A 27406-nucleotide genomic window follows, 5' to 3' on the forward strand; every position below is an offset into this window, starting at 1 on the left:
TGAGTGAGAGACATGCACTCATTTAAGAAAGAGATCTTTCAGTGAGTAGCAGAGGATTTTTGTTTATTTCATACCTGCCATACAGAAAGTTCATTTTAGCCTTGAGTGATTTATCTTGAGCACTAACACTTTTAAGAAATGTCTTCAACGTTTTTGTGAGCAGGAGGTATTTTTTATTTTTTCTCAAACCTTCTCTAGGTTCTCCAAAGACATGTTTGTGGTACACTGACCATGATGTCTCAGCCCAACCAAAAACTCCCACTTGCAAAACTAATGCTTCTGCAGAAGCTGCTAGTTCAAATACCCCAGGCTGTGGGAGTCCCAACAAGATAGGAAATAGGAATAAATACAATGACAAGAAAAATGGCATTGTATAAGAGCATTATAGATAAGTTCTGCCTCTGAAATTTGCTATCTTGGTGACTTCAAATAAGTCACCTGTCTGAGCACCCGTTTCCTCAGAAGCATGAGAGGGACCTTCAGGATGTTAGAAAGGTTTTATTCCTTCTAACAGAAAATGGTTTCACAGGTATTTTCAGTTTGTGAGAATTCATTATACATTTGTGAATTTTCTCTATGTAAGTTATTCTTTAAATACGTCAGTTTTGCCCTGGCCGGTTTGGCTCAGCGGTTAGAGCGTCGGCCTGTGGTCCTGAGAGACCCGGGTTCAGTTCCCACTAAGGGCACGTACCTCGGTTGCAGTTTGTCCCCGGCCCTGGTCGGTTGTGCGGGTGGCAGCCACTCGATGTGTCCCTTCACATCGATGTTTCTTTCTCTCTGTTCCTCTCTCTCTCTCCCACTCTACCTGAACAAAAGAAAAAAATAAATAAATACGTCAGTTTCTCCAAGGGAAAACAGTTGTTGTCACACTTGCCAATTTCCGTAGTGTAAATACTGCCACCATGCTGATTTCAAGCAACCAATATGACCACTGAATGTAGGGTTGGGAAGAGTTGTGCATGTTTGACCCTTTAAGCTGGTTCTAGCACATCACCTCAATAATATATAAATGAAAGTTAACTAAGCAAAGAGCCTTCTAACTACTAATATTTTATTATTTATCCTTTCTCATATTATGGTTAGCAGCCATGAAGTGAAAAATCACTTGATGTTAACTTAAAAAAAAAAAATTAAATACGTTTTCATTGAATTTTTTTAGAGAGAGGAAGGAAGAGGGGAAAAAAGAGAGAAACACTGATCGACTCTGCCTCTTGCATGCCCCTTACTGTGGCTCAAGCCCAAAACCTGGGCATGTGCCCTAACCAGGAATCAAACTGGCTACCTTTTGGTATATGGGACAACACTCAACCAACTAAGCCAGACCTGTTAACTTTTTTTTTTTTTTTTAATGTTAAACATTTCTTATTTCCTCAGTTTCCCCAAAATGGGATTTTACATGACTCATAGTTTATGACAAAACATCATCATTGATTTTGCACAATGTAGACTTATTTATTTCATTTTACTTTATTTGTGATTTATTTTAGTTATTAATGTTTTGATGAATTCTTACAAACCCACTGCCCAACTGAAAAACTAGAATATCTGCAGTTACATATAATTTTGTTTTAGTTCTCTCTCTCTATGTGTGTGTATGTGTGTGTGTAATTTAGATTTATTTAATATCGAATTTTATATAAAGAGCTTACTGTTCTAAGTTTACTGTTTTGATTTAAACTTGCATCACTAAGGTCATATATTTGTTTCTTTTTTAAATTAAATTTATTAAGGTAACATTGATTAATAAGATATAGGTTTCAAGTTTCTTTCGAATGTAGTTTAATCATTTGTGTGGTATAATTCTGCAGGCCTGTTACCAGCACTGCCGTGGCTTGGTTTATGCTGCTCTCAGTGTACTCGTGTAATTTCCCAGCAGAGCGGGCAGATTGTGTTCGTCCATTTATTTTATGTGCCTTTTTTTCACAATTTGATGGATTATAAAATATGTTTTTCCTTTTCCCTTGCTTTTCCTTTCCAATATTTGTGTTCTTTGGCAAATGAATGTGTTTTCCCCCAAATGGGTCATAAATTAATGGAACGTCTCAATGTTTGTCAGTACCACACAGGGAAAAAAAGTGCTGGAGGACTCTACAATGGTCAGCAAAGAAGCTCTATTAATAGTTAAAGTGAGAATTGAGATTCACTTTTCAACTTTTAATTGGTCTAAGAGATATTATGTTATATAGGCTCTTCCTCCTCTATAAAGTCATTACTATTATAATGTGTATGTGTGATATGTGATTGAAGGGATAAATATTTTGCTGAGAGGATGAGCCCAGAAAATTATGGGCGACTAACAGGCAAAAACATCCGAGTCCTCACTAAAAGGGATGTTGTGCACTCAGAACGATTACCTGTTGTTAAAGTGTCATCACCTGGTTTCCCTGAATTATAGTAAAGACACAAGATGACTTTCTGCTACGAGTTTAACTAGTGCATCCAAACTTGTTTTTTGTCCTCATTTGAGGACATTTTTGCATTTATCTTCAGATAGAGCAGGAGGGAGAGAGGGAGGAAGAGAGAGAGAGAAACATCGCTGTGAGAGAGACACATCAACTGGTTGCCACCCACACGACCCCAACAGGGCCGGGGACAAACTGCAACTGAGGTACGTGCCCTTAGCGGGAACCGAACCTGGGACTCTCTGGTCCGCGGGCTGTTGCTCTTAACCGCTGAGCCAAACTGGCCAGGGCTGTATCCAAATTTTTGAGAAAAGCTTGCTACTAACAAAATTTAAATAATACAGAGCAGAAAAGCTATTAATTCAAACTTAGGGGAGAAAGTGGGTGTGACTTGAGAAAAGGACAAGCAGATGACTATTTATTTATCTGTGCTAAGAGAGAACTCATGTTCCCTTATTGCAATTCCAAACTTCAAAAAACCCTGAAAAACAAAAGTTTTTATAACTTTTTTGTTGACACTTTTACAAATGTCCCCACTGCCCCCCGTTTGCCCTCTTCCATCCAGCTTTTATTTTTGTTTTTGTAATTCATTTGATCACAAAATCTGTCCTGATCTAAGTGCATTTGACAGTAAAACCTGAATTAATTCATGAAAAACTATTTATTGCTTTTATTTACTCCACTTGGTATTTTCCTATGTTCTACTGAAGAATTATTAGTATGTTTGATTCCAGGCTGCTACCCTCAGACTGTGCTGGGCATTGTATTATATGTAGATTCTCCACCAACTGACAATTTGAAAATTCCACATTTTGAAACATATCTGGGCCTAAGAATTCTATGAACAGATTTTGAACTGAGGTAAACAAGTTGCCTGTATTTCATACTTAGACCGTGGGTTCTTAACTTTTGTGTGTGTGCCATAGACTTCTTTGGCAAACTTTTAAAAAATATTTTAAGTGCATAAAAGAAAATACATGGACAATAAAGTAATTATACTGAAAAGTTATCAAAATAATAAAAATTTGTGATATAGTAATACAGGGTGAGACAAAAGTAGGTTTATAGTGGCTCATATGGAAAATAATGCAATAATTAATAAATAATAATACAAAAATAAACTGTGTTTCACATATTCACAACTATAAACCTACTTTGTCCCACCCAAAAATGTGCTTCTGTATTAAGGCATAAAATAGCAGGATCTAGCAATCAGCCTAATTTCAAACTACACCTTATACGTGAAGAAAGGCATTTGGTGTTTAAGGGATTGGGTGCCAGGATTTTTCTTAGCTTTTCAAAAGCCACCTGATGAGAATACATCACAAAGACATGTAGGAATATTGAAAGGGACTTTATGCATCTACATAGAAAAAGTACAGTGGAGATTTGGTAATATGTCTTCAGAAATTAATGACTATGTAGTATAAGATTTCATTTCATCTTCCATTGACTGCAACATTTAAAATCCATTGTGTTCCCAGCGCCTCTGCCAGACAGAAACTCTGCTCTGGTGATTTTTTTTTCAGCCAGAAAGTTTATAGGGAACCAAAAACACCTCAAATAGTCATAGCAATCATTAAAAAGAAGAACAAACTGGGAGGGATCACAACACCAGATACCAAGATATACTGCAAAGCCATCATAATCAAAACAGCCTGGTATTGGCACAAGAACAGGCATATAGGTCAATGGAACAGAACAGAGAACCCAGAAATTGACCCAAGACAGTATGCACTATTAATATTGGACAAAGGAGGCAAGAGCATACAATGGAGAAAAGACAGTCTCTTCAATAAATGGTGTTGGGAAAATTGGACAGCTACATGTAAAACAATGAAACTAGACCACCAGCTTACACCATACACAAGAATAAACTCAAAATGGATAAAAGGCTTAAATGTAACTCGTGAAACCATAAAAATCCTAGAAGAAGATGTAGGCAGAAAAATCTTATACATTATATGTAGCAGAATTTTCACTGATACATAACCTAGGGCAAGAGAAACAAAGGAAAAAATTAATAAATGGGACTACATCAAACTTCAAAGCTTCTGCACAGCAAAAAAACCCATCATCAAAATGAAAAAGGAACCCGCTCTCTGGGAGAACATATTTGCCAATGATACATTGAATAAGGGGATAATATCCAAAATATGTAGAGTGCTCATATAACTCAACAAAAGGAAGACAGACAATCCAACTAAAAAATGGGCAGAGGACCTGAATAAACACTTCTCCAAACAGGACATACTAATGGCCAGGAGACATATGAAAAAATTCTCAACATCTCTAATCATCAGAGAGATGCAAATTAAAACAACAATGAGCCCTGGTCAGTTTGGCTCAGCAGTTAGAGCCTCACCCTGCGGACCAGAGAGTCCCAGGTTCGGTTTCCGCTGCAGTGGTTCTCAACCTTCCTAATACCGTGACCATTTAATACAGTTCCTTATGTTGTGGTGACCCCCAACCATAAAATCATTGTTGTTGCTACTTCATAACTGTAATTTTGCTGTTATGTCGTAGGCGACCCCTGTGAAAGGGTCGTTCGACCCCCAAAGGGTTCGTGACACACAGGTTGAGAGCCACTTCTAGTAAGGGCACGTACCTCAGTTGCAGTTTGTCCCTGGCCCCAATGGGGTCGTGTGGGGAGCAGCTACTCAATGTGTTTCTTTCACATCAATGTTTCTCTGTCCCTCTTCCTCCCTCTCTCCCTCCCGGTCTATCTGAAGATGAATGAAAAAATGTCCTCGGGTGAGGATAAAAAACAAACAAACAATAATGAATGCGGCTGGTGTGGCTTAGTGGATTGAGTGTCATTCCTGGACCAAGAGGTTCAGGTTCGATTCCCAGTCAGGGCACATGCCCGGATTGTGGGCTCTATCCCCAGTAGGGGGCATTCAAGAGGCAGCCAGTTGATGTTTCTCTCTCACATCGATGTTTCTATTTTTCTCTCTCAAAAAAAAAAAAAAAAATCAATAATATGACAATGAAATATCACCTCACACCTGTCAGAATGGCGGCTATCAACAAATCCTCAAACAACAGAATGTAGAGAAAAGGGGACTCTAATACACTGCTGGTGGGAATGCAGACTGGTGCAGCCACTATGGAAAACAATTTGTTGCTTCCTAAAAAATTAAAACTGGAACTGCCATTTGACCCAGTGATTCCACTTCTAGGAATATTTCCTAAGAAGCCTGAAACACCAATCAGAAAGAATATATGCATCCCTATGTTCATAGCAGCACTATTTATAATCGCTAAGATCTGGAAACAGCCCAAGTGTCCATCAGTAGATGAGTGGATAAAAAAGTGGTGGTACATATACACAATGGAATACTGTGCAGCTGTAATATAGAAATATCTCTTACCCTTTGAGACCACATGGAGGGGCATGGAGAGTATTCTGCTGAGCGAAATAAGCCAGTCAGAGAAAGACAAGTACCACATGATCTCACTTATTTATGGAATGTCATGAACAAAATAAGTTGTTGACCAAAATAGATTCAGAGTCATGGAAGTAAGGAACAGACTGACAAACCTTAGAGGGTCGGGGGGTGGGAGGGGTGGAAAGAGATAAACAAAAGAACTTATATGCATATATGCACAACCAATGGACACAGACAGTAGGTTGGGGAAAATAGGAGGGAGTGGGAGGGGGGAGGAGGGGGTGTCAATGGGGAAAAAAGGTGGACATCCGTAATACTTTCACAAATAATAAAAAGAAATTAAATACATTGTGCACTGAAACAGGGTTTTGTTTTGTTTTGTTTTTAATACCCATTTGCTTATTCACAATATTTTTTTATTTTTGCCATATTCTCTTTTTTTTCATTAAATTTATTGGGTTAATATTGGTTAATAAAATTATATAGGTTTCAAGTGTACAGTTTTATGATACATCATCTTTGTATTACATTGTGTGCTCAACACCCAAAGTCAAATCTTCTGTCGCCATATGTTTGACCCCCTTTACAACCTTCCCACCTGCTTCCCTTTGGTTTGGCTCAGCGGTTAGAACGTCAGCCTGCGGTCCAGCGGGTTCAGTTCCTGCTAAGGGCACGTTCCTCGGTTGCAGTTTGTCCCCGGCCCTGGTTGGGTCGTGTGGGTGGCAGCCACTTGATGTGTTCCTTTCACGTCAATGTTTCTCTCTTCCTCTCTCTCCCTCCTACTCTATCTGAACAAAACATGGAAAAAATGTCCTCGGGTGAGAATTAAAAAAAGAAAATCACCCCAGTTAATAACCACTGTTGTAGAATAGTTTGCATCCATTATGAAGGAAAGAAAAGAATACAGGTTTGCAAAATGTTCACATTTTGGGAAAATATGTATGCCATAATCTTATTTTTATTAAAAAAAAATCATGCACACACATCAAAAACAAAATTTAAAATAACATATAAAATACTAACAATGTTTATCTTGATTATCCAAGATAAAGTATCATTTGAAGTTTTATTTTTTGTGTGTTTTTCTTGCATGTATTACTTTTTAAATCAGAACAATAATGTCTTCTGTATTATATTTAACCCAATGTCTTAGTCTGCTCTGGCTGCTATAACAAAAATAATGTAGGTGGATTAAACAAGCATCTATTTTCACCGTTCTGGAGGCAGGAAAGGCCAAGATCAAAGTGCCAGTAGATTCACTGTGTAGTGAGAGCTTGGCTTCCTGATTCACAGATGGTCATCTCACTGCATCCTCACATGTTGGAAAGGGCGAGGGAGCTCTCTGGGCCGGCTTTTACAGGGGCACTAATCCCATTCATGAGTTAACCCTCATGGCTTAAGCACCTCCCAGAGGCCCCACCCCCAAATACCATCACATTGAGGGTAAGGATTTCAACACAGGAATCTGAGGACACAAACATTCAGTCCATAATATATAATAATTTCCACAAATAGGGCAACATTTAAATTTTTAATTGAGAATATTATACACAGCATTATGCTTGAAAGGCTTAAGTAAATATTACATTTGTGAAATGAAATGTTATTGATGTCCATGGAACTGGAATAAAACGTGTACCTAATGTTTTTTTGTTGTTGTTGTGTAACCATCAGTATAAGCATGGTTTTAAACTTGAAGCACTATTCTGGAGAATTTCATTGTTCTACTCTCTGCCTGTTATGTTATTTATCAAAAGAGCTTGCTTATTCCCAGAGGGGAGGTTAAAACTAGGACACCACACTGTGGATACAATAGAGTGAATAAAAGGTGAGTTTCTTCAGTCACATATTGCTGACTATCCTAAAGAGGCATAATGTGTCTCGACTATATCTATCTATCTTCTTAGAAACTTGTTTTATTTTAAAATAATAAGCTATTAGTCGGCAAGCTGTCTTTTTTCTTTCCCTCACTATCACACAACTGAAAGAGAACTGAGAACCTCATACACATCTCAGGAACATCTCCAGGTTTACACATACTTCCCAACTCCCCCAGTCAAGAAAGAGAATCAGAATGCATATAGATTTAGAGTATAGGAATAACAAAATAGGATAAATTAGAAATGAGGAATTTAGAAACTAAATTATTTGCAAACATTGTTCATTTATTAAACATAATATCTCATTCATTCAAATGACACTGAGTGCGTACTATATAGCAGGCAATGTGTTCACCAGCGAGCTTACAATCTGAGGGCAGATGCTAATCAAGCTCTCACGTTAAAACTACAATAAACATGTAATGGAGAAGTACATGTTGCTATGAGCATATAACTGGGGACCTATTTTAGATTAAGGAGTCAGAGAAGAATTTCTTGAAATAGTGTCTTTATGATTTTGGAGCTCAAAAGAGAGTCCAGGGCTAGAGTTATAAATCTGAAAGTTATTTGTATACAGGTATTAAGAGAAGCTATGGGTCCATTGTGTTGGGAAATTATACAGATTGGGAAGAAAAAAAATGAGAAGGCAGTTTAGAAGTAAGCCTTAAGGAACTCCAACTTCATGGGAGGTAAAAGGAAGATACACTGAACAATAAGCAGAAAGATAAGAAAAAACATTGTGTCATAAAAATCAAGAGAAGTGACAAATGTTTAAAGACATTTTTAAATGTTTAAGAAGAGAATGATCAACATTGTCAAATGCAACCAAGAGATCAAGACACATGAAAACTTAAAAATATCTGTTGTATCTGGTAACAGCTGGAAATAAGTCAAAGAATATTTGCAAAAGTGAAAAAAATGGAAAACAAGTAGAGACAGTTTGAGAAATTTGGCTTCAACAGAAGAAGAGGGAGGGAGGGTGGTAGCTAGAACAAAATGCAAGACTCAGGGAATTGTGTTTTTGTGTCTTTGTTGTTGTCATTGTTTTTAATGTGAGAAGCCAATGGAGAAAGAGAAGTTGTGGATCCAAGGAAGAATTTGAACGGAATGGCGACTGTGAAGGTTTTAGGAGTCATATCAGAAAGCCAGTGACTTAGAAACACACAGAATTGTTCTCACAGATTTGACACTGGAGTTGGAAGTGCCTACTTAGAAGAGTGTAATACAATTTAATTATTAGAGAAATATATATAGAATTATTTAAATTTTTTTCTTTATTGGTTTTGGAGAGGAAGGGAGAAGGAGAGAGAGATAGAAACATTGATGAGAGAGAACATTGATCAGCTGCCTGCTGCATGCCCCTCACTGGGGATCAGGACCACAACCTGGGCATGTGCCCTGACCAGGAATCAAACCAGCAACTTCTTGGTGCATGAATCGAAGCTCAACCACTGAGCCGCACCGGCCAAGCTAGAGTATTATTTAAAAGAAATTTTTAGAGAAGCCTTGGTTTTAGTGCTGAATAAAATGATTTTCTGAAATTCCTTATATTCCTCTTCAGTGCTTAGAAAGATTCAAGGAAGCCTCTGCCATGTCTCTCTAAGAGAAGCTGAGAATTTTGGAGATTGTTTCTTTTAGCAATGTTTTCTATTTCACTAAATCTGTCTTCTTTGACCTGCTCTTTTACATTTACAATCTCCATTTGAGTTCTTTTTCAAATGCACTTTTTGTTTTTATTATATCCCGTTCTTGCCTTTTTGACTGTATTATTCTTTTAAATTCTCTTTGAACACACTTACTTTAAAATTTTTATATATTTTTCAGTTATATGTAGTTCTTCAAAGGTGAATTCTTCCATTCATACATCTACTTATACTTTTTACCGGCAGGTATTTTTTCTGCCGTACTTTGTAAATTTTACTGTGAGCTTATCTTCAGTAGAAGTTATTTCTGTATGAATCTCGAGTGCCCTGAATTTTGGGGAATTGGGGCCAGTTTTGTGTTTGACTTTGCTGTGGTTTAGGAGATATTTTCATGTTACTTTTTTTCTATACAGGGTTTCCCAGCTTCTTGGGTGGTGCAAATCCAAACCTCACACTCACAAGTAGTGTAGGCTTGGTGTGCTGGTATTCTTCTGTTGACTCGGTCCAGAGTAGCTGGCTTCTGAACCATAGTCCTCAAACCAAACAGCTCTTCTAGTTCACAGCTATACATAGAGCCTAGAGTTTTGACTCCCAACCTATAATTTTAACAGATAAGGTTTTGAACACTTTATGTAGCACTTTTATTTAATCATCACTTGAGGGAGGCTTACTGCATTGGCCTGTTTTCCCATGTTGACCCAAAGTGGTTTGTTTGCAATATAAAAAACTCTCCCAATTGTTTCCTAAAACATATTTTTGATGACTGATAATAAAATTGTTATCAGTGGGGAGAAGTCCTCGTCTCCACTGGTTGCTTGTGGGAGTGGGTTCTTGCAATATCCCAAGAAAAATAATTTTCTGAGACTTGCACAGGAGGATAAGGTATTGTAGAAAGCTTTATTTATGTGAAATTGCCAAGATTCCATTTCCCCTTGTCTCACCAAGAATGAAGTGTAGCTTTGGCTTCAGCAGAGCTAGAATCAGAGGCAGCATCCAAAGTTTCCCTTTCATGTAGGAGCAGAGTCCATTCCAGCATAAGGCTAGCTTAGCTTGTGTTCCCCACTGCAGCCCATCAGTCCATTGCATGTGGGGTGTGCAGGGCCACATAGCTATGGAAGAAACACAGGTGAATGCAGGAGAGCCAAGAAAGAGAACTCCTTTTTTTAGGGTATTATGTATCCCCAAATTTTTGTAGGCTTGCAGTGGCCCTGCCCACTCTGGCCAGTGATCTCTGTTTCCAAGTTTTGACTGACAGACATCTTCCCTATGCCATCCCAATTTTATTGCTTATATATCTATCTCCCCTTTGTTGGACCCTGTCCCCCAGCGACCTGCAGGAAGTGTGAAGGTGGTTCCCTGGGGAGTGCAAAGTTGCAGCTTCCTGGAGAAGCTGTCCAAATGACATGCCAGTAATGTCTGGCTTTCCCTTTGCCCCTTTTCTATAATTAATAACTCATTACAACAGTATCAGAAGCTAGCATATGTTAGAAATGCAAAACTCTCAAATTTGGAATATTCATTTATATAAATCTGAAGTCATATTCTGATACTAGAAATACAGATTCTTATGACACAACAGTGACATTTATAAAAATTTACATTTTGAAGACCCAGAAATGAGAATTTTGTAGCATATATATCTGTATATTTAGAATAACTTCAATATACCATGTCTTAATCACTGCTGTTTTCTGCTAACCTTAATATCTAAACTTTTTCCGTGACTAGCATGGACTTTGTGTCAAACATAAGAAAAATGCAATAGAATAATATTTAGAGAAAGGTAGGCAAACTTCCAGTTTATGTGAAGAGGTTAAAAGATGTAATGAAAAGACAGGAAAAAGAATTTGTTCTAGGAATGAATCATATAGTTCACAAAGTCAGGTATTTAGGAAATGTAATTTTTAGTTTTTTTAATTAAAAGATATTTGTACATAATAAATAGGTTATGAATATTTGTTGAGTGAATGAATGAATAAGTGAACAATTGAGTGAATTTAATTTTTAATTTGAGTCCTCTTTTGGAATATGTTGCCTTCTCAGAGATCCACCAGATTCCTGCCCCAATTCCATATCATCTTTACCTGGTATATGTTGAGCATAGGGGATGGGGATGGGAGGAACAGGAAAAAGATCCTTTAAATCTATCATTTACTTAATCCTCCTAGGCTTTTGAAAATCAAATGCCAAAAATTTAATAATTTTTTTTGTTATTTACATAATGCTGTGTCATCCATTCCTTGAGGCAGTAAAACATTATCTGTTTCTGCCTGAGTAGTGAAGAAGTGTCATGGATAACAAGAACCTAAAACAAAAAAAACATATTGGTTAATATATAAATGGGGTGTTTTTATTTTTGTGGGGGGGTGTTGCTACAAAGAAAATAAAGAAGTAAGGAAAAAGGCAAGAAAAGAGGCCAAGAGATTTGTAAAGAGGAGAGAGACTGAAAAAAAGATTTACTTTCTAAAGTAATATGTGACAGGCCATGGTTTTGAGCCGCTGCATTTAGTAGATCTGGAACTGATTGACAACTCTAAGAATTGGCACTGGAGGCTAAAAAATGGCTTTTGTTACAGACCTGTGTTTGCTGTCCATAGTAGCCCAGTGGGACTTCTCACCTGACTGGAGGTCCCAAACAAGGATCTTTGACTTTTTTTTTTAAATCTTCCAAAGTAGATTCAAAAATGGTGGAAGAGTGAATGAAAGCTACACAGACCATCTCCAAGGACCAAACTGGAATCACAACTAAAATAAAGACAAATCATTGGGAGAAAGCAACAGAAAAGCAGATGGTGAGAACCATATAACCAGGGACACTGAACTGATCCTGGTAGGATTATAGGAGGCAAAAGAGAGGGGTTGGGAGCCTAAGAACAGCAGTAGTCTTAGCTGTGAGCAGCACACTTGGGGTTAAAATTCCAAGCCTGCTCCACAGTGCAGAGGGCTGGGACAGGGCGCTAAAATAGCCACAGCCATTCACCTTGGGCTCTGGCAGAGGGAGGGCAGACTGGACTGTAACTGTGTGGGGACACTTGGGATTTGGAGGGCACTCAGAGCTTTTGCTGAGTTTCAGCCACTCAGAATGGTGGCCATCTTACTCCTTCCCAGGGTTCTGGGGAGAGGCAGCAGCCCCTCCCTGGGAGATAAACCCCACACAATTGGGCCATTGAAATACAAATTGAAGCTCATTAACAACCAGCATCTGCCCCACCCTCAGGAAATCCTCTTAAGCTGAACACCAGAGGGAGTTTTTTATTTAACTGAGAACCCAAGACTCTTCAAGTAACCAGGACTCATAGCCACCAGGCAAAAAGCTAGAGGACAACTGAACCATTCCTGGGCTTGAAAAATTTGCTAAGAAAGTAAGGTTTGACAGGGGTGTTTAACGTGGGTCCTCCCATGCTCATACAAACACAATAGAGGGAGCCAAAAATATCAGAATGCGAAAACCCACAGGGAAAATTTGGCAGGTTCCAAAACCCACTGAGATAGCCAAAATGGTGAAACAAAGAAACAAATCCCAGATGAAAGAACAGGAGACCTCCACCAAAAATGAGATCAATGAAATCCAGTTAAGCAAGTTATCAGAGGTAGAATTCAGAGCCATGATCTTGAGGAAACTCAACGCATGCGTAAGGACATCAACACCATAAGTAAAGACATAGAAACATTGAAAATCAACCAATTGGAAACGAAAAACCACCAAGAAGAAATGAAGAATGACATAGCAGAAATAAAGAACACATTGGAAGGACTAAACAGCAGAGTAGAGGAAGCTGAGAACCAGATCAATAAATTAGAAGACAGGGTACAAAAAATCAACCAAACAGAAAACCAAAAGGAAAAAAAACAATTAAAAAACAGGAAGACATCTTAAGAGAACTGTGGGACAACTGGAAACATAATAATATTTGAATCATAGGAGTCCCCGAAGAAGAAGAAAATGAGCAAGGGTTAGAGAATGTATTTCAACAGATAGTGACAGAAAACCACCCCAATTTGGTTAAGGCATTCAAATTCAATAAGCACAGAGAGCCTCAAGTAAGAAGAACCCAAACAGGCCCACACCAAGACACATAGTAATTAAAATGCCAAAAATGAAAGACAAACAGAGAATCCTAAAGGCAGCAAGAGATAAGCAACAGGTTACCTACAAAGGAACCCCTATAAGGCTATCAGCTGACTTCTCAACAGAAGCACAACAGGCCAGAAGGGAATGGCGTGAAGTAATCGAGGTCATGAAAAACAAGGATCTGAACCCAATACTACTCTATCCAGCAGTGCTATCAATAAAAACAGAAGATCAAATAAAGAGCTTCCCAGACCAAAAAAAAAAAAAAAAAAGGCTAAGGGAACATATTAGCACCAAACCAGCACTGTAAGAAATGTTAAAATGAAATTAGTAGAAGAAATAGGAATAAAAATAGAACCACACTAAACAAAAATGGCAATAAATAAGTACATATCAATAATCACCTTAAATGTACATGGACTGAATGCTCCCATAAAAAGACACAGAGTAGCTGATTGGATAAGAAAGCATGACTCACACATGTGTTGTATACAAGAGACCCACCTCACAACAAAAGACTCACATAGGTTGAAAGCGAAGGGATGGAAAAAAAAATTTCCAAGCAAACGGAAAGCAAAAATAAAGCTGGGGTAGCAATACTCGTATCTGATAAAATAGATTTCAAAATGAAGGCCATAACTAGAGACAAAGAAGGCCACTACATAATACTCAAAGGATCTATCCAACAGGAAGATATAACCTTGGTAAACATATATGCACCCAATATAGGAGCACCAAAATATATTAAAAATATTCTGAAGGACTTCAAAGGAGAAATTGACACCAATACAATCATAGCAGGGGACATCGCTGGATAGATATTCTAGACAAAAAATTAACAAGGAAACAGAGACTCTAAATGAAGCACTAGACCAAGTGGATTTAATAGCTATCTAAAGAGAATTACACCCCAAAACTACAGAATTCACATTCTTCTCAAGTGCACATGGGACATTCTCAAAGATAGACCACATGTTAGGACACAAACTGAGTCTCTACAAGTTCAAGAATATTGAAATCATATCAAGCATCTGCTCAGATCACAAATGGCATGAAACTAGAAATCTATTTGAACAAGAACATGCAAAGACATTTGAACACTAGGAGGATATATAGCATGTTATTAAGCAAAGAATGGGTTACCGAGGAGATCAAGGAAGAAATTAAAAACTTCCTGGAAACCAATGAAAATGAACACATAACAACACAAATCTATCGGATGTAGTGAAAGCAGTTCTGAGAGGGAAGTTCAGTGCACTACAGGCCTACCTCAAAAAATAAGAAAAATTTCTAATAGACTAACCTGACAACTTAAAGAACCAGAAAGCAAACAAAAAGAAAACCACAGAGCAAGTACAAGGAAGGAAATAGTAAAGATCAGCGCAGAAAGAAATGACATAGAGACAAAAACAAAAAACAAACAAAAAAACAATTCAAAGGATCAAGGAAACAAAGAGCTGGTTTTTCAAAAAGATAAACAAGATTGATGGACCCATAGCTACACTCACTAAGAAACAAAGAGAGGGAACCCAAATACACAAAATCAGAAATGAAAGAGGGGAAGTAACAACTAACACCACTGAAATACACAGGATCATTAACAAATACTATGAACAATTATATGGCAACAAATTTGACAATCTAAGCAAAATGGACAAATGTCTAGAAACACACAGTCTACCAAAACTGGACTGGAAGAGATAGAAAACATGAACAGACCAATAACAACTAAGGAAATTGAAGATGTAATCAAGACTCTCCCAGCAAACAACAGCCCAGGCCCAAACGGCTTCATGGCAGAGTTTTACTGAACATTCAAAGAAGATCTAACACCCATTCTTCTCAAACTTTTTCAAAAAATTCAAGAAGGAAGACTTCCAAACTGGTTTTATTTGGCCAGCATAATTCTAATTCCAAAACCAGAAAAAGACACTACAAAGAAAGAAAACTACATGCCAATATCCCTGATGAACATGGATGCCAAAATCCTTCATAAAATAGTAGCAAATTGGATCCAGCAGTATATCAAAATATTATTCACCATGGCCAAGTGGGATTCATAACAAGGACGCAAGGCTGGTACGAATTCACAAATCAATAAATGTAATACACTACATAAAGAAAATGAAAGACAAAAACCACATGATCATATCAATAGATACTGAAAAAGCATTCGACAAAATCTAGCACCCATTTCTGATAAAAATGCTCAGCAATGTGGGAATAGAGGGATCATATCTTGACATAATAAAGACCATATATGAAAGACCTACAGCCATCATCATACTCAATGGGCAAAAACTAAAAGCATTTCCCTTAAGAACACGAACAAGACAAGGATGCCAGCATTCACCACTTTTATTTAACATAGTACTGGAAATCTTAGCCACAGCAATCAGACATAAAGAAAAAATAAAAGGGATCCAAATTGGAAAGGAGGAAGTGAAACTGTCATTATTTGAAGATGACATGATATTATACATAGAAAACCCTAAAGATTCCATCAAAAATCTGCTAGACTTAATGAATGAATTTGGCAAAGTAGCAAGATATAAAATTAACATCAAGAAATAGACAGCATTCTTATACACCAATGATGAACTCACAGAAAGAGAAACTAAAAAAAAATCCCATTTACCATCACAGCAAAAAAATTAAGATACCTAGGAATAAACTTAACCAAAGAAGTAAAGAACCTATTTGCAGAAAACTACAGGACATTGAAAAAAGAAATAGAGGAAGATATAAAGAAGTGAAAGCACAGACCTTGTTCATGGATTGGAAGAATTAACATCATTAAAATGTCCATATTACCCAAAGTGATCTATAGATTCAATGCAATCCCCATCAAAAATAACGCTCAGCGGTTAGAGCGTCAGCCTGCGGTCCACAGAGACCCGGGTTCGGTTCCCGCTAGGGGCATGTACCTTGGCTGCAGTTTGTCCCCGGCCCTGGTTGGTTCGTGTGGGTGGCGGCCACTCGATGTGTCCCTTTCACGTCGATGTTTCTCTCTCTTCCTCTCTCTCCTTCCCACTCTATCTGAGTAAAAATTGGAAAAATGTCCTCGGGTGAGGATAAAAAAAAATAACAAAAAAAAAATACCAACAACATATTTCACAGAACTAGAACAAATACTTCAAAAGTTCATATGGAACAAAAAAAAAAACCCTGAATAGCCACAGCAGTCTTGAAAAAGAAGGACAAAGTAGGTGGGATCACAATACTGAATATCAGGTTATACTACAAAGCTACTGTAATCAAAACAGACTTGGTACTTGCACAAGAACAGGCATATAGACCAGTGGAACAGAACAGAGAACCCGGAAATTGAGTCAGGACATAATGCTCAATTAATAATTGACAAGGTGGCAAGAGCATACAATGGAGTAAAGACAGCCTCTTTAATAAATGGTGTTGGGGAAAATTGGACAGCTACATGCAAAAAAATGAAACTAGACCATCAACTTACACCATACACAAGAATAAACTCAAAATGGACAAAGACTTAAATGTGACTCATGAATCCATAAAAATCCTAGAAAAAAATTTAGGCATCAAAATTTCGGACATCAAACACAGCAGAATTTTCCCTGATACATCACCTAAGGCAACAGAAACACAGGAAAAAATGAACACGTGGGACTACATCAAACTAAAAAGCTTCTGCACAGCAAAAGAAACAATCATCAAAATGGAAAGGGGACCCACTGTATGGGAGAGCATAATTGTCAATGACACATCAGATAAAAGATTAATTTACAAAATATATAGAGTGCTCATACAACTCAGCAAAAGGAAGACAAAGAACCCAATTTAAAAATGGGTAGAGGAACTAAATTGATACCTCTCCAAACAAGACATACAAATAAATGGCTAAGAGACATGAAGATATGCCCAACATCACTAATCATCAGGGAGATGCAAATTAAAACAACAATGAGGTATACCTCACACCTGTCCAAATGGCCACCATCAACAAATCATCAAACAAGTGTTGCCGAGGTTGTGGAGAAAAGGGGACTCTAGTCCACTGTTGGTGGGAATGCAGACTGGTGCAGCCACTATGGAAAACAACATGGTGTTACCTCAAAAAATTAAAAATTGAGCTGCCATTTGACCCAATGATCCCACTTCTAGGAATATACCCTAAGAAGCCTGAAACACCAATCAGAAAGAATATATGTACCCCCATGTTCAAAGCAGCACTATTTACAATAGCTAAGATCTGGAAGCAACCCAGGTGTCCATCAGTAGACGAATGGATAAAAAAGCAGTGGTACATATACACAATGGAGTACTATGCAGCTATAAAAAAGAAAGATCTCTTATCGTTTGAGACGGCATGGAGGGATTTGGAGAGTATTATCCTAAGCAAAACAAGTCAAGCAGAGAAAGACAAAAATCACATGATCTCACTTATCTGTGGAATATAATGAACATAAGAGTCTGAGGAACAGGGTAGAACCAGGGATGTGGAAGTAGGGTACAGACTGACAATCCTCGGGGGGGAGGGGGGGAATAGGAAAACCACAGAATATATATGCATGTATGCATAACCAATGGACATGGACAACAAAGCTGGGGGTGGGGTGGGGGTGATAGGGAAGAGGGTGTTAATGGGGAAAAAAGGAGAAACATCTGTGACAAAAACAAATTAATTTAAAAAAAGAATATTATTTCCTTAATTAAAGATTATGAGTACCTAAAGAAAAATTCTTCCAACATAGTAGAGGAATGCAAATCAAAATAAAAATGTGAACTCAAGATATATGATTATTTTAAGACTTATGAGGGAAAAAAATAAAAATTATTCATGTTAAAACCATCTTCCTCGCCCTGGCCAGTTTGGCTCAGCGGTTAGAGCGTCAGCCTGCGGTCCAGAGAGACCCGGGTTCGGTTCCCGCTAAGGGCACGTACTTTGGTTGCAGTTTGTCCCCGGCCTTGGTTGGTCGTGCGGGTGGCAGCCACTTGATGTGTCCCTTCACGTCAATGTTTCTCTCTCTCTCTCCCTTCCTCTCCCTCCCTCCCACTCTATCTGTACAAAAAAATGGAAAAAATATCCTCGGGTGAGGATTAAAAAAAATAAAAAATAAAAAAATAAAACCATCTTCCTCCACCAAAATGAAAATGAGCTCCTGCTGATTTTGATTTCAAACTGTCTTAAGTTTTCAAGGCAACTACTCTGGTTCAGGCCCTTTATAGCCCATTCCTTCATTACTGCCTCTTTCTGCCACTCAGCACTCACATTCTTGTAAATATCTTTCCTTCACATTTTTCTTCTTTTTTAAAGAACTAGTTAATAGGCCTTACTTGCTTGATATGTTCGCTGCAGTATTCCTACTGCCTTGTTTACCCCTGCAATGGACTGAATCATGTCCTTTCCAAATTCATATGTTGAAACTCTAACCCCCACTGTGACTGTATTTGAAGATAGAGTTTTTAGGAGATAATTAAGATTAAATGAGGTCATATGGCGGGGAGGTGAATACATAGGGTTTCTGGCCGTCTAAGAAAAGGGGGGGAGAGAGAGAGAGATCTGGGTGCAGAGGAAAGGCCATGTGAGCACACACAGGGTGCGGCCATCCGCAGTTGGGGAGGAGCTTTCATCCGGACTCCACCACGTTTGGCACCCTGATCTTGGATTCCCAGCTTCAAGGTAGAAATAAATATCTGCTGATTAAGTTACCCACTCTATGATATTTTCTTATTGCAGCCTGAGCAGACTAAGAAGGACTGAAATAATGCTTATTAGCTCACTCAGTAAATATTTGTTGATTGTGATGGAAATTAGCAGTGCTGTATTCAGGAACATAATGGAACTTCTCAGGCTAGCAAGTAATGGTCTCTACTGTAGGTTTTGCTGATCATATGGTCTCTGTCACCTACTTAGTTCTGCTGTGGCGGCACAAAAGCAGCCACCCACAGCACAGAGACAATGTAAACAAAAGAAACTTGACTGACTGGAGGAGCGATTACCTTTCTCATACAGTAAGTCTAGAGAGTCAATTTCTGCAATCAGTGATGCAGACTCTAATTTTCCCTCCACTTTCCTCTGTTCTCACGCACGTTGCCTCACCTGCAAGAGAGCTGACACAGATTCAGATATCAGGATCATGTTGTTCAAAGAAAGGAAAAGGATGGTATTAGCTATCTTTGCCCTTTTCATTGGGAAATCCAAAGCTTTTCCACAGACGGTCAGAATGCCTTCCTTATGTCTCATTGGCCCAAACTGGGCTGACTCTAGCTATAAGAAAGCCTAGGTAAAAAACTATTTATGTTTTCTGGGTTACATAATAGATGATGGTTCTTATAAAGGAAATGAGGGTTGGGAGAAGTACTGGATTATCCAACCAATAGTGTCTGCCACAGTTCACTTTGCCTTTAAAAGTGATTACATTGTATTGTTTCATTTGCTACCATAAGCATGTGATGCTTATTTAAATAGAAAATGGAGCTCCAAAGTCAAACTTCTTACATACCAACCAGCTGGCCTCTCAGCCTAAAAGTGCCATATTTCTGAACATTATAATATGAAAAAAGGAGAGGAGATGATGGGAGGGCCTGCTTTTTCAACATAGTGACCTCACCCACCAGTTAGTAACATGGCTTGGTCAGTCACCCGTGAACTGACTTACCTGAACTGTAAATCCTTTACCTGAGGCTGAATTGAGGCTTCTCCAGACCGAAAAAGAGGGTGAAGTTTTTCCTCCCCCCTTAGAGATACACACAGTGATGTATTCCAGATTCCATTTAGAAAGATCTGTCTGGCGGCAGTACAGAGCATGAGCTGTGTGGACTGTGGAAGACGAGACTGTTCACCCAGGAGACAGTGGGGCTGAACTGAGGCAGTGGCAATGGGAAGAGAGAAGGGGAGTAACACATAGAGCTGTTCAGCAAGTGTTATCTGTACGAACTTATTGTTGATGAGATTTAGAAAGTGAAGATCAAGGAAAAATCTGATAGCTAAGCTTATTTCTTGGGTGAATAATGATTGGACTGAGGTAACAGGGTCTAAGATTTTTGATGAGGTGCAGATTCAAGGGAAAAGTTAACTTACCTTTGAACACACTATGTTTCCCTATACCTGGTGGCAAATCCACAGAAAGGTGTATATCTTTCTGAATGGAATCTGGAACACATCACTGTGTGTGTCTCTCAGAGGGAAGGAAAAACTTCATCCTCTTTTTCAGTCTGGTTTGCTTCTTTCACTTAGTAAAATATACTTGGTCATGGTATATAATTTTTTTTATGCATTGTTGTATTTAATTTGTTAATTTTTTTTAGAACTTTTGCAGTTATGTCATGAGGGATATTGAGCTATAGTTTTCTTGTAAGTTTTCTTTTGAATCTGGTTTTAGTATTAAGGTAATGCTGGCCTCATAGAATGAGTTAGAAAACATTCCTTCTACTTCTGTCTGCTCAAAGAGATTGTTGAGAATTGGTAGAATCTCTTCCTTAAATGTTTGGTAGACTTTACCAGTGAACCCATTTGGGCCTGGTGCTTTTTCTTTTCAAAGGTAATCAAATATTAATTTATTTATTTCAAATATAAGACAGAGGCATTAAGTAGGCAGAAAGAGGTCCTGGTCTACTTAGGAAATGTTGCTGAAAGGTCGAGGAACATAGATCAGCCGTGCATCCTGGATCTGGAGGCACAGAGATTGTTAGTGATCTGTACCAGAACGGTTTGGCAGAGTATTGAGAGCAGAAGCCAGGTTAGAGCAAGTTGAAGCATGACTAGGAGGCGAGGAAGCAGAACCAAGATGCAGTACAATCAAGTCTCTTGTGAAGCTTTGCTGGAGAGGTCTGGGGCTTTACATGTGTTTGTTTCGATGTGAATGCTATTGGAGCATGCCATGTATATTAACAGGAATTAATCAAAGTGGAGACAAAGTACGCATTCAAATATATGCAAAACTCTACCAAGATAATTTTTGAAAATTTTTAATAAATGGAGGGAGAAACCAAGATCATGTGCTTTACAATTCTATTTGTAAAGATTTCTCACTCTTCCTAAATTTATCTGCAAGTTCAATGCTGTTTGAATAAAAACTCTGACTTTTTAAAAAGAACTAGATAAGGTAATTCCAAATTTTATATGGCCAGAGAAGAGGCCAAGACACTCTTAAAGAATAGCAATAATATGAAAGAACTTCCTTTACCAGATATTGAGGCTTAATATAAAGCTGCAGTAAGAGATTCTTATTGTGGCCTAGGAATGGGCAGGAAACGAATAGAACAAAAGAAAGCCTTAAAAGCCGACTCGGGCTTATCTGGCCTTTTTGTTAACAATAGCATGGCACTGCAGAGCAATGGAGAAAAGGAAATCTTTGCAATAAAAGGATTGTACCCATTAAGAATTACATGAAGAGTGAAAATGAAATTTACCCCTTAAGCACACCACCCATGAAAATCAATTTCAAGAATATTATAGGATTATTAACTATGATGAAATAAAGCCACCAAAAGCACTAACCATAAAAGAAAAACATTCTTTAAAATTAAGGACTTTATTTCATCAAAAGACACCATGAAAAGAATGAAAAGGCAAACCAGAAAAAGAAGGTAAAATATATTTGCAACACATCTAACCCATAAAAAATAACTAAAGTAAAAATACGTACAAGTCTATAGGAAAAATCAGGCAATCCAATTAAAAATAAATGGACAAAAGATTCAAATAAGTCCTTCATAAGAGAGAAATTTTCAGCAAGTATCAGAAAGAGACTGGCAGAGGGGAAGCAAAGCCATCTGGATAAATCAAATAATAGTGTATCAAGTGGAAATGCTTTTCTGTATTTTCAAGGCTCTGTTGGCCTCATTTACATAACTTTTACATTTTATGTAACATTCTACTATTTATTAAACCCAAGGCCCACTCAAATGTTAATCATTGATCTTCATTTTCACAAACATCTAAGTGTAGATTCCCATTATGCCTCAGTGGACTGAGGCCAGGCCTGGTTTGAGGAAATGATTCTCAAGATTCTGGCAGAAACTACAGGGCCTGGAAAGATGGGTATGGAGAAGGGATTGGGAGGGAGAGGAGGAGGCGGCTGAGGCTAACATTGATTGAATATTTACTCTGTGCCAGCACTGTGCTAAACACTTTAAGTGGATTACCTCACTTAATCCTCACAACATCCTCACAGAGAGGAAATTGTGAGATTAATTAAGTAACAGGAATTCTGCTACCAGACCTGGGGCTGTTAACCTCTGAGCTGCCTCTTTCATAACTGCCTCTTATTAGCTTCTTTCTCATTACCCTGTGGTGGGGAGCAGGAAGGCACAGTAATCCTGTTTCCCAGGTGCATGGCTGATCCCAGAATTAGAGCAAGTTTCTTTGCCTTGTCTACTTCCTGACTTACCTTAGACTTGGGCCTTGTCTTGGCTTCGAGGCCCAGGAAGGTACAAAGTACAGAACAGAGAACACTCCATGCACGATAGAATGATGAAATACAGTATCTCTTGTCTTCACTTCTCATCGTGTGTGGATGCCCATAAGAGGCTTCATAGCTTGTGACGGTTTATGTGCTGTGGTGGGAGTGGGCTAGATGGGGAATCTGTAATCCTGGGACTGGTACACCTAATACTTACCAACTGGTGCTGGCTAAGTAGAGATATAGGCGTGCTTGATGTGCTTAGGTATATTTTAGCAGTTAGCATTATAGAAAAAGAATAATTAAGACTTCTGGGTTTTTTCATGTGTGTCTTCAGTTTCTTCTCACTTTGCAAGGTAGTACTTCTGTCAGTTTGAATATGTCACAGAAACAGATATTATGTGCTTTTCATAAATATTTTCATTCATTTTAACAAAATATAAAGTCAATCTCTCTTTATCAAGGAAACTAATCTCATACTGAACTAAGAGAAATTGGTTTTGCTTATGTTTTGCAGACTTTGACTAATGACATGAATACAGATGATGAAAATGAATATGTAGAAGAAAAGGAAAGCTACATCTGTGCAGTGTGTCTGGATGTTTATTTCAACCCGTACATGTGTTACCCTTGCCACCACATCTTCTGTGAGCCCTGCTTACGGACTCTTGCCAAAGACAATCCTGCAAGCACTCCCTGCCCACTGTGTCGAACGATTATTTCCAGAGTCTTTTTCCAGACAGGTAACTGTTCCCCTCCGTTAGCATGACTGCCTGGTTGTTCTGACTAACTCTTTGTTCCAGGTCTAAAGGTATTTTATAAATTGTTATGAGAAAGATATTGAAAATCATATACGGCATAACATAATTTGTTACTCCGGTTTATAATATGGTGCCTGTCCAATTCATAGAGCTGTGTTGAAATTATAGAATCATAGGGAAGAATAGGTTCTCATCAGAATCCCTTACTCTATGCTGAGGTCTTTTCTAAAACATCCTAAGTAGTTGTTGTTCAGTCTTTACTTCTCTGCTGTCAAGGGTATTCCATTGAAATTTGAAACAGCCCCGTTGTTAGTTTATTCCTCGGGTGTGCCTTCCACTACTACTCATTCTTTGTCCCTTGTTATTTTCTGGAGTCTCAGAGAGTACATCTGTAACTGTCCAAGAAAAACTATTATGCCTTCCCTCATACTCCAAATCTTCTCAACCTTCTTATTGTTGTTAAGGTCTTTCTTCTTCATTCAAGAATAAACAAGAGAGCATTGATTGGCCACTTTCTGCATGCCCCCCACGGAGGATCAGGCCCACAACCTGGGCATGTGTCCTGACCGGGAATCGAACCAGCGACCTCTTGGTGCTTGGGTCAATGCTCAGTCACTGAGCCACACCATCTGGGAAACAATGATAGTTATTTTATTTTAAAGTTGCTTTTCTTAACATCTTAAATCAATAATGACTCAAGTCTCTCTTGATTCATTTATCAAAATAATCATGTCATATTTTCCAAATCAGTTCTTCTAAAATCATATTGGGAATAAGTATTTGGTTGTGCACTATAATTTAGAAGTTGACAATAATAGACTATCCTACTTAATTATTTATACCCTACCCAAAAGGATTTGAGGTGTTTTAAAAGATGCAATCAATGAAATAGCAGGACAAGGGAACTTATTCATAGAAATGAAATATAAAGACCAGGTAAGGGTAGATGAGCTGATAAATAAATCATATGGCCCTAAATTGTAACTACAATTAGATGAACTGTTTGGTTTTAAATATCCTGACTGCTTAAGGAATAATAAAACTAAGTACACAATTAAATGATTCTCATAATTCGTGAAAAGAAACATAGCATTTCCTAAAGGTAAGTAAAGGTTTTCCTGGCACTTTAAAATGAATTTTTCATGTGATTTCTCTTCTAGGGTATATTAGAAAACCTGATACTGCATTTGCTCTGAGAACTTTTTAAGGACATGGTCTACTCACTATCCCCAGGTTTCACATCTGCAGATTCAACCAACCATGGATCAAAAACAGAATTTTTTTATCCTCAGTTGGGAATCTGTGAATACAGAGGGCCAATTGTATGCATTGCTCTACACCATTTTATATAAGTGACTTGAGCATCCATGGATTTTAGTATCGGCTAGGGGTCCTAAAACCAATCCCCCATGGATACCTAGGGACTACTGTAGTTAAATGTTGGAGGGAGTCAAAAGTTATACACAGATATTTTACTGCATAAGGGTCAGCACTTGTAACCCCCATATTGTTCAGGGGTCAACTGTAACTCAAAACTCCTGGAGAAAGTAGTCTTTTCAAAATGTTATTAGAACATACTATAGGTTTCCTTTTTGATAGATCATTTTTGACAATTGCGTCATTTAAAAAATTAAATACTATGTATCTAACAACATAGAACTCAGAAGGGTATTGGGAGGGGGAGCTTTTATAAGAATGAGAAGTAAGTCATTTTAAATGAGTAAACAAGGCATTTAATAATGTGAGGTGGCTAGACACATATATTCTAGTCTTTTAAATTAGAATGTAATACCACTGGGCCCACCTAAATGACTATGCCCTGTATTTAAGATAATACTCTTATTATACTCCCCCTTAATAAGACTCCAAGGCCTGAATTAATCCTTTACCTCGTAACTTTACGATTACCTTTTTACTAGATAGGATATAATGCAGGTACGATGCAGTAAACAGTTTTAACTCTTACACTTAGCAGAATGCTTTAAACTATTGTTAACAAATATTTACTTAATTATAATGAGTTGTTTAAATATAAAATTTACCAACATTGACATATAAAGCTGAAATGAAAGTTGCACCACCTTATTGGCACTGCCTATAGTCCAAAATTATCCTGTGTATGTGGTTGTCTAATTTTATTGTTCATGATGTAATACAGTGAAACTCATGGTGATACATCCTATGATAATGTGAATTGTGTTTGTATGTAGTTGGTGATTGACTCCTGCACTCCACTAAATCACGAAGATTAAAATTCCTCTATTCTAACCACCATATACTATTTTTATGATAGTGTCACACAAAGACGCTGCTGTTACCATTGGTACTGCCACCACATTTAACTAAAGATACCATTTGAATAGACTTTAGAGTATTTTTAGGATATTCAGGTTTTTGTCTTTTTCTAACATATGCAACATTATGAATAATTGATTACATCCAATACACTATGATGTGTATTATAAGTAGAAGCATCTCTACCCTAATAGGTAGGATTGGCAGAAGTGGAGATAAAAGTGATTTTTCTGTGAGCCCTACATCCTGGTCTGTCTTTAGACTTTTCTTAGTGCTTCTTCCAGATAATTTTGAGAAATATAGGTTTGAATGGTTTATTTGTTGTCAAATCCTGCATTTGTAAGTTTTAAAAATGCCATTAGGTTGGGGCAACACAGTTCTATGGCAGCAACAGCATCCTTGGATAAGGTTTGTAGAGTTACCACGAAAGTGAGATAGGTTTAACATTTAAATAAGTTCAAATGATTTTACAGCAGTAAAGGATTTGAGATCATTTTACCCAGTGGTTACCAAATCTGATACTGTATCAGAATAACCCAAGGAGCTTGTATTGTAGAAAGCAAATTCCTAGCTCACATCTGTAGCAGTTCTGTTTAAGTGTATCTGTGTGCGGTCCTAGAATTTGTTTTTTATTATTTTGATGCATAGCCAGGCTGCAGACGGGCACTTTGGAATCACTGATCTAGTTATAATGCCCTGCAGACAACAATTATATTTAATTCTTTTTGATATTCCTAGCTGGACCAGCAAAGCGCCAGGCACATACCAGGTACAAAATAAATGTTTGCGGGAGATAGTGCGGAAAGCAAGTACAAAGAGAAGATCTGCAACTTGGGGAGATTCTACAGTTCAGGGGCATTAGAACCCACTTCTTATTTGGCCTAAGAATGGTGGGACGGGCCGCTTCTGGGTCCTCTTTTCTCCCCAGGCCCTTCAGCTCAAGTGTAGAAAAATCTTCCAAAACTGCTGGTCACATAAGATTATGTTATGGCCCTAGCCGGTTTGGCTCAGCGGTTAGAGCGTCAGTCCATGGACCAGAGGCCCGGGTTCCATTCTCGCAAGAGCATGTACCTCGGTCGCAGTTTGTCCCCGGCCATCGCTGTTTCTCTCCCACCTCCCCCCCACCCCCAGCGCTCTATCTGAAGATAAATGCAAAAAAAAAAAAAAAAAAAAAAAAGATTATGTTATGGACACAGGTGTATATGTTCAACAAAATGTAGATACAACTGCCATCTCATTTTTTGTTTTGCACATTTTAATAATTTCTCTGTTAATAATTGTTAGGTATTATATGTATAAGCCTTTTCTGATTTGGTACATTAATCATATGGGTTTGTTAAATGTAGGTTAAAAGTACATCGTGTAATAAGTTCCTTGAAGCTAGGAAACAGAAATACCACAGGCATTGTTATTGCTTTACTTCTCTCATCTACTCCACCCTCTAGACCGCAGTGGTTCTCAGCCTTCCTGATGCCGCCACCCTTTAACACAGTTCCTCATGTTGTATGTGGGTGTGTCTGCATGTGGGCAGACCCGCCTGGAGGCAGATAGAGGAGCCATGTCTCGGTTCCTAAGACTGTC

At 38.0% G+C, this 27406-nt stretch overlaps 1 protein-coding gene across 1 annotated transcript in view; it reads left to right on the forward strand.

Annotated features, from left to right (window-relative positions):
* The window catches only part of RNF180 (ring finger protein 180), a 120732-nt gene that overhangs the window by 59719 nt on the left and 33607 nt on the right, over positions 1–27406 (forward strand). Inside the window, exon 5 of the mRNA XM_036280363.1 lies at positions 23287–23512. Within this exon, the coding sequence (XP_036136256.1) occupies positions 23287–23512 (226 nt within the window). The remainder of the gene's footprint in view (positions 1–23286; positions 23513–27406) is intronic.

Source organism: Molossus molossus, unplaced genomic scaffold, assembly GCF_014108415.1.
Source record: "Molossus molossus isolate mMolMol1 unplaced genomic scaffold, mMolMol1.p scaffold_m16_p_3, whole genome shotgun sequence".
Taxonomy (NCBI): Eukaryota; Metazoa; Chordata; class Mammalia; order Chiroptera; family Molossidae; genus Molossus; species Molossus molossus.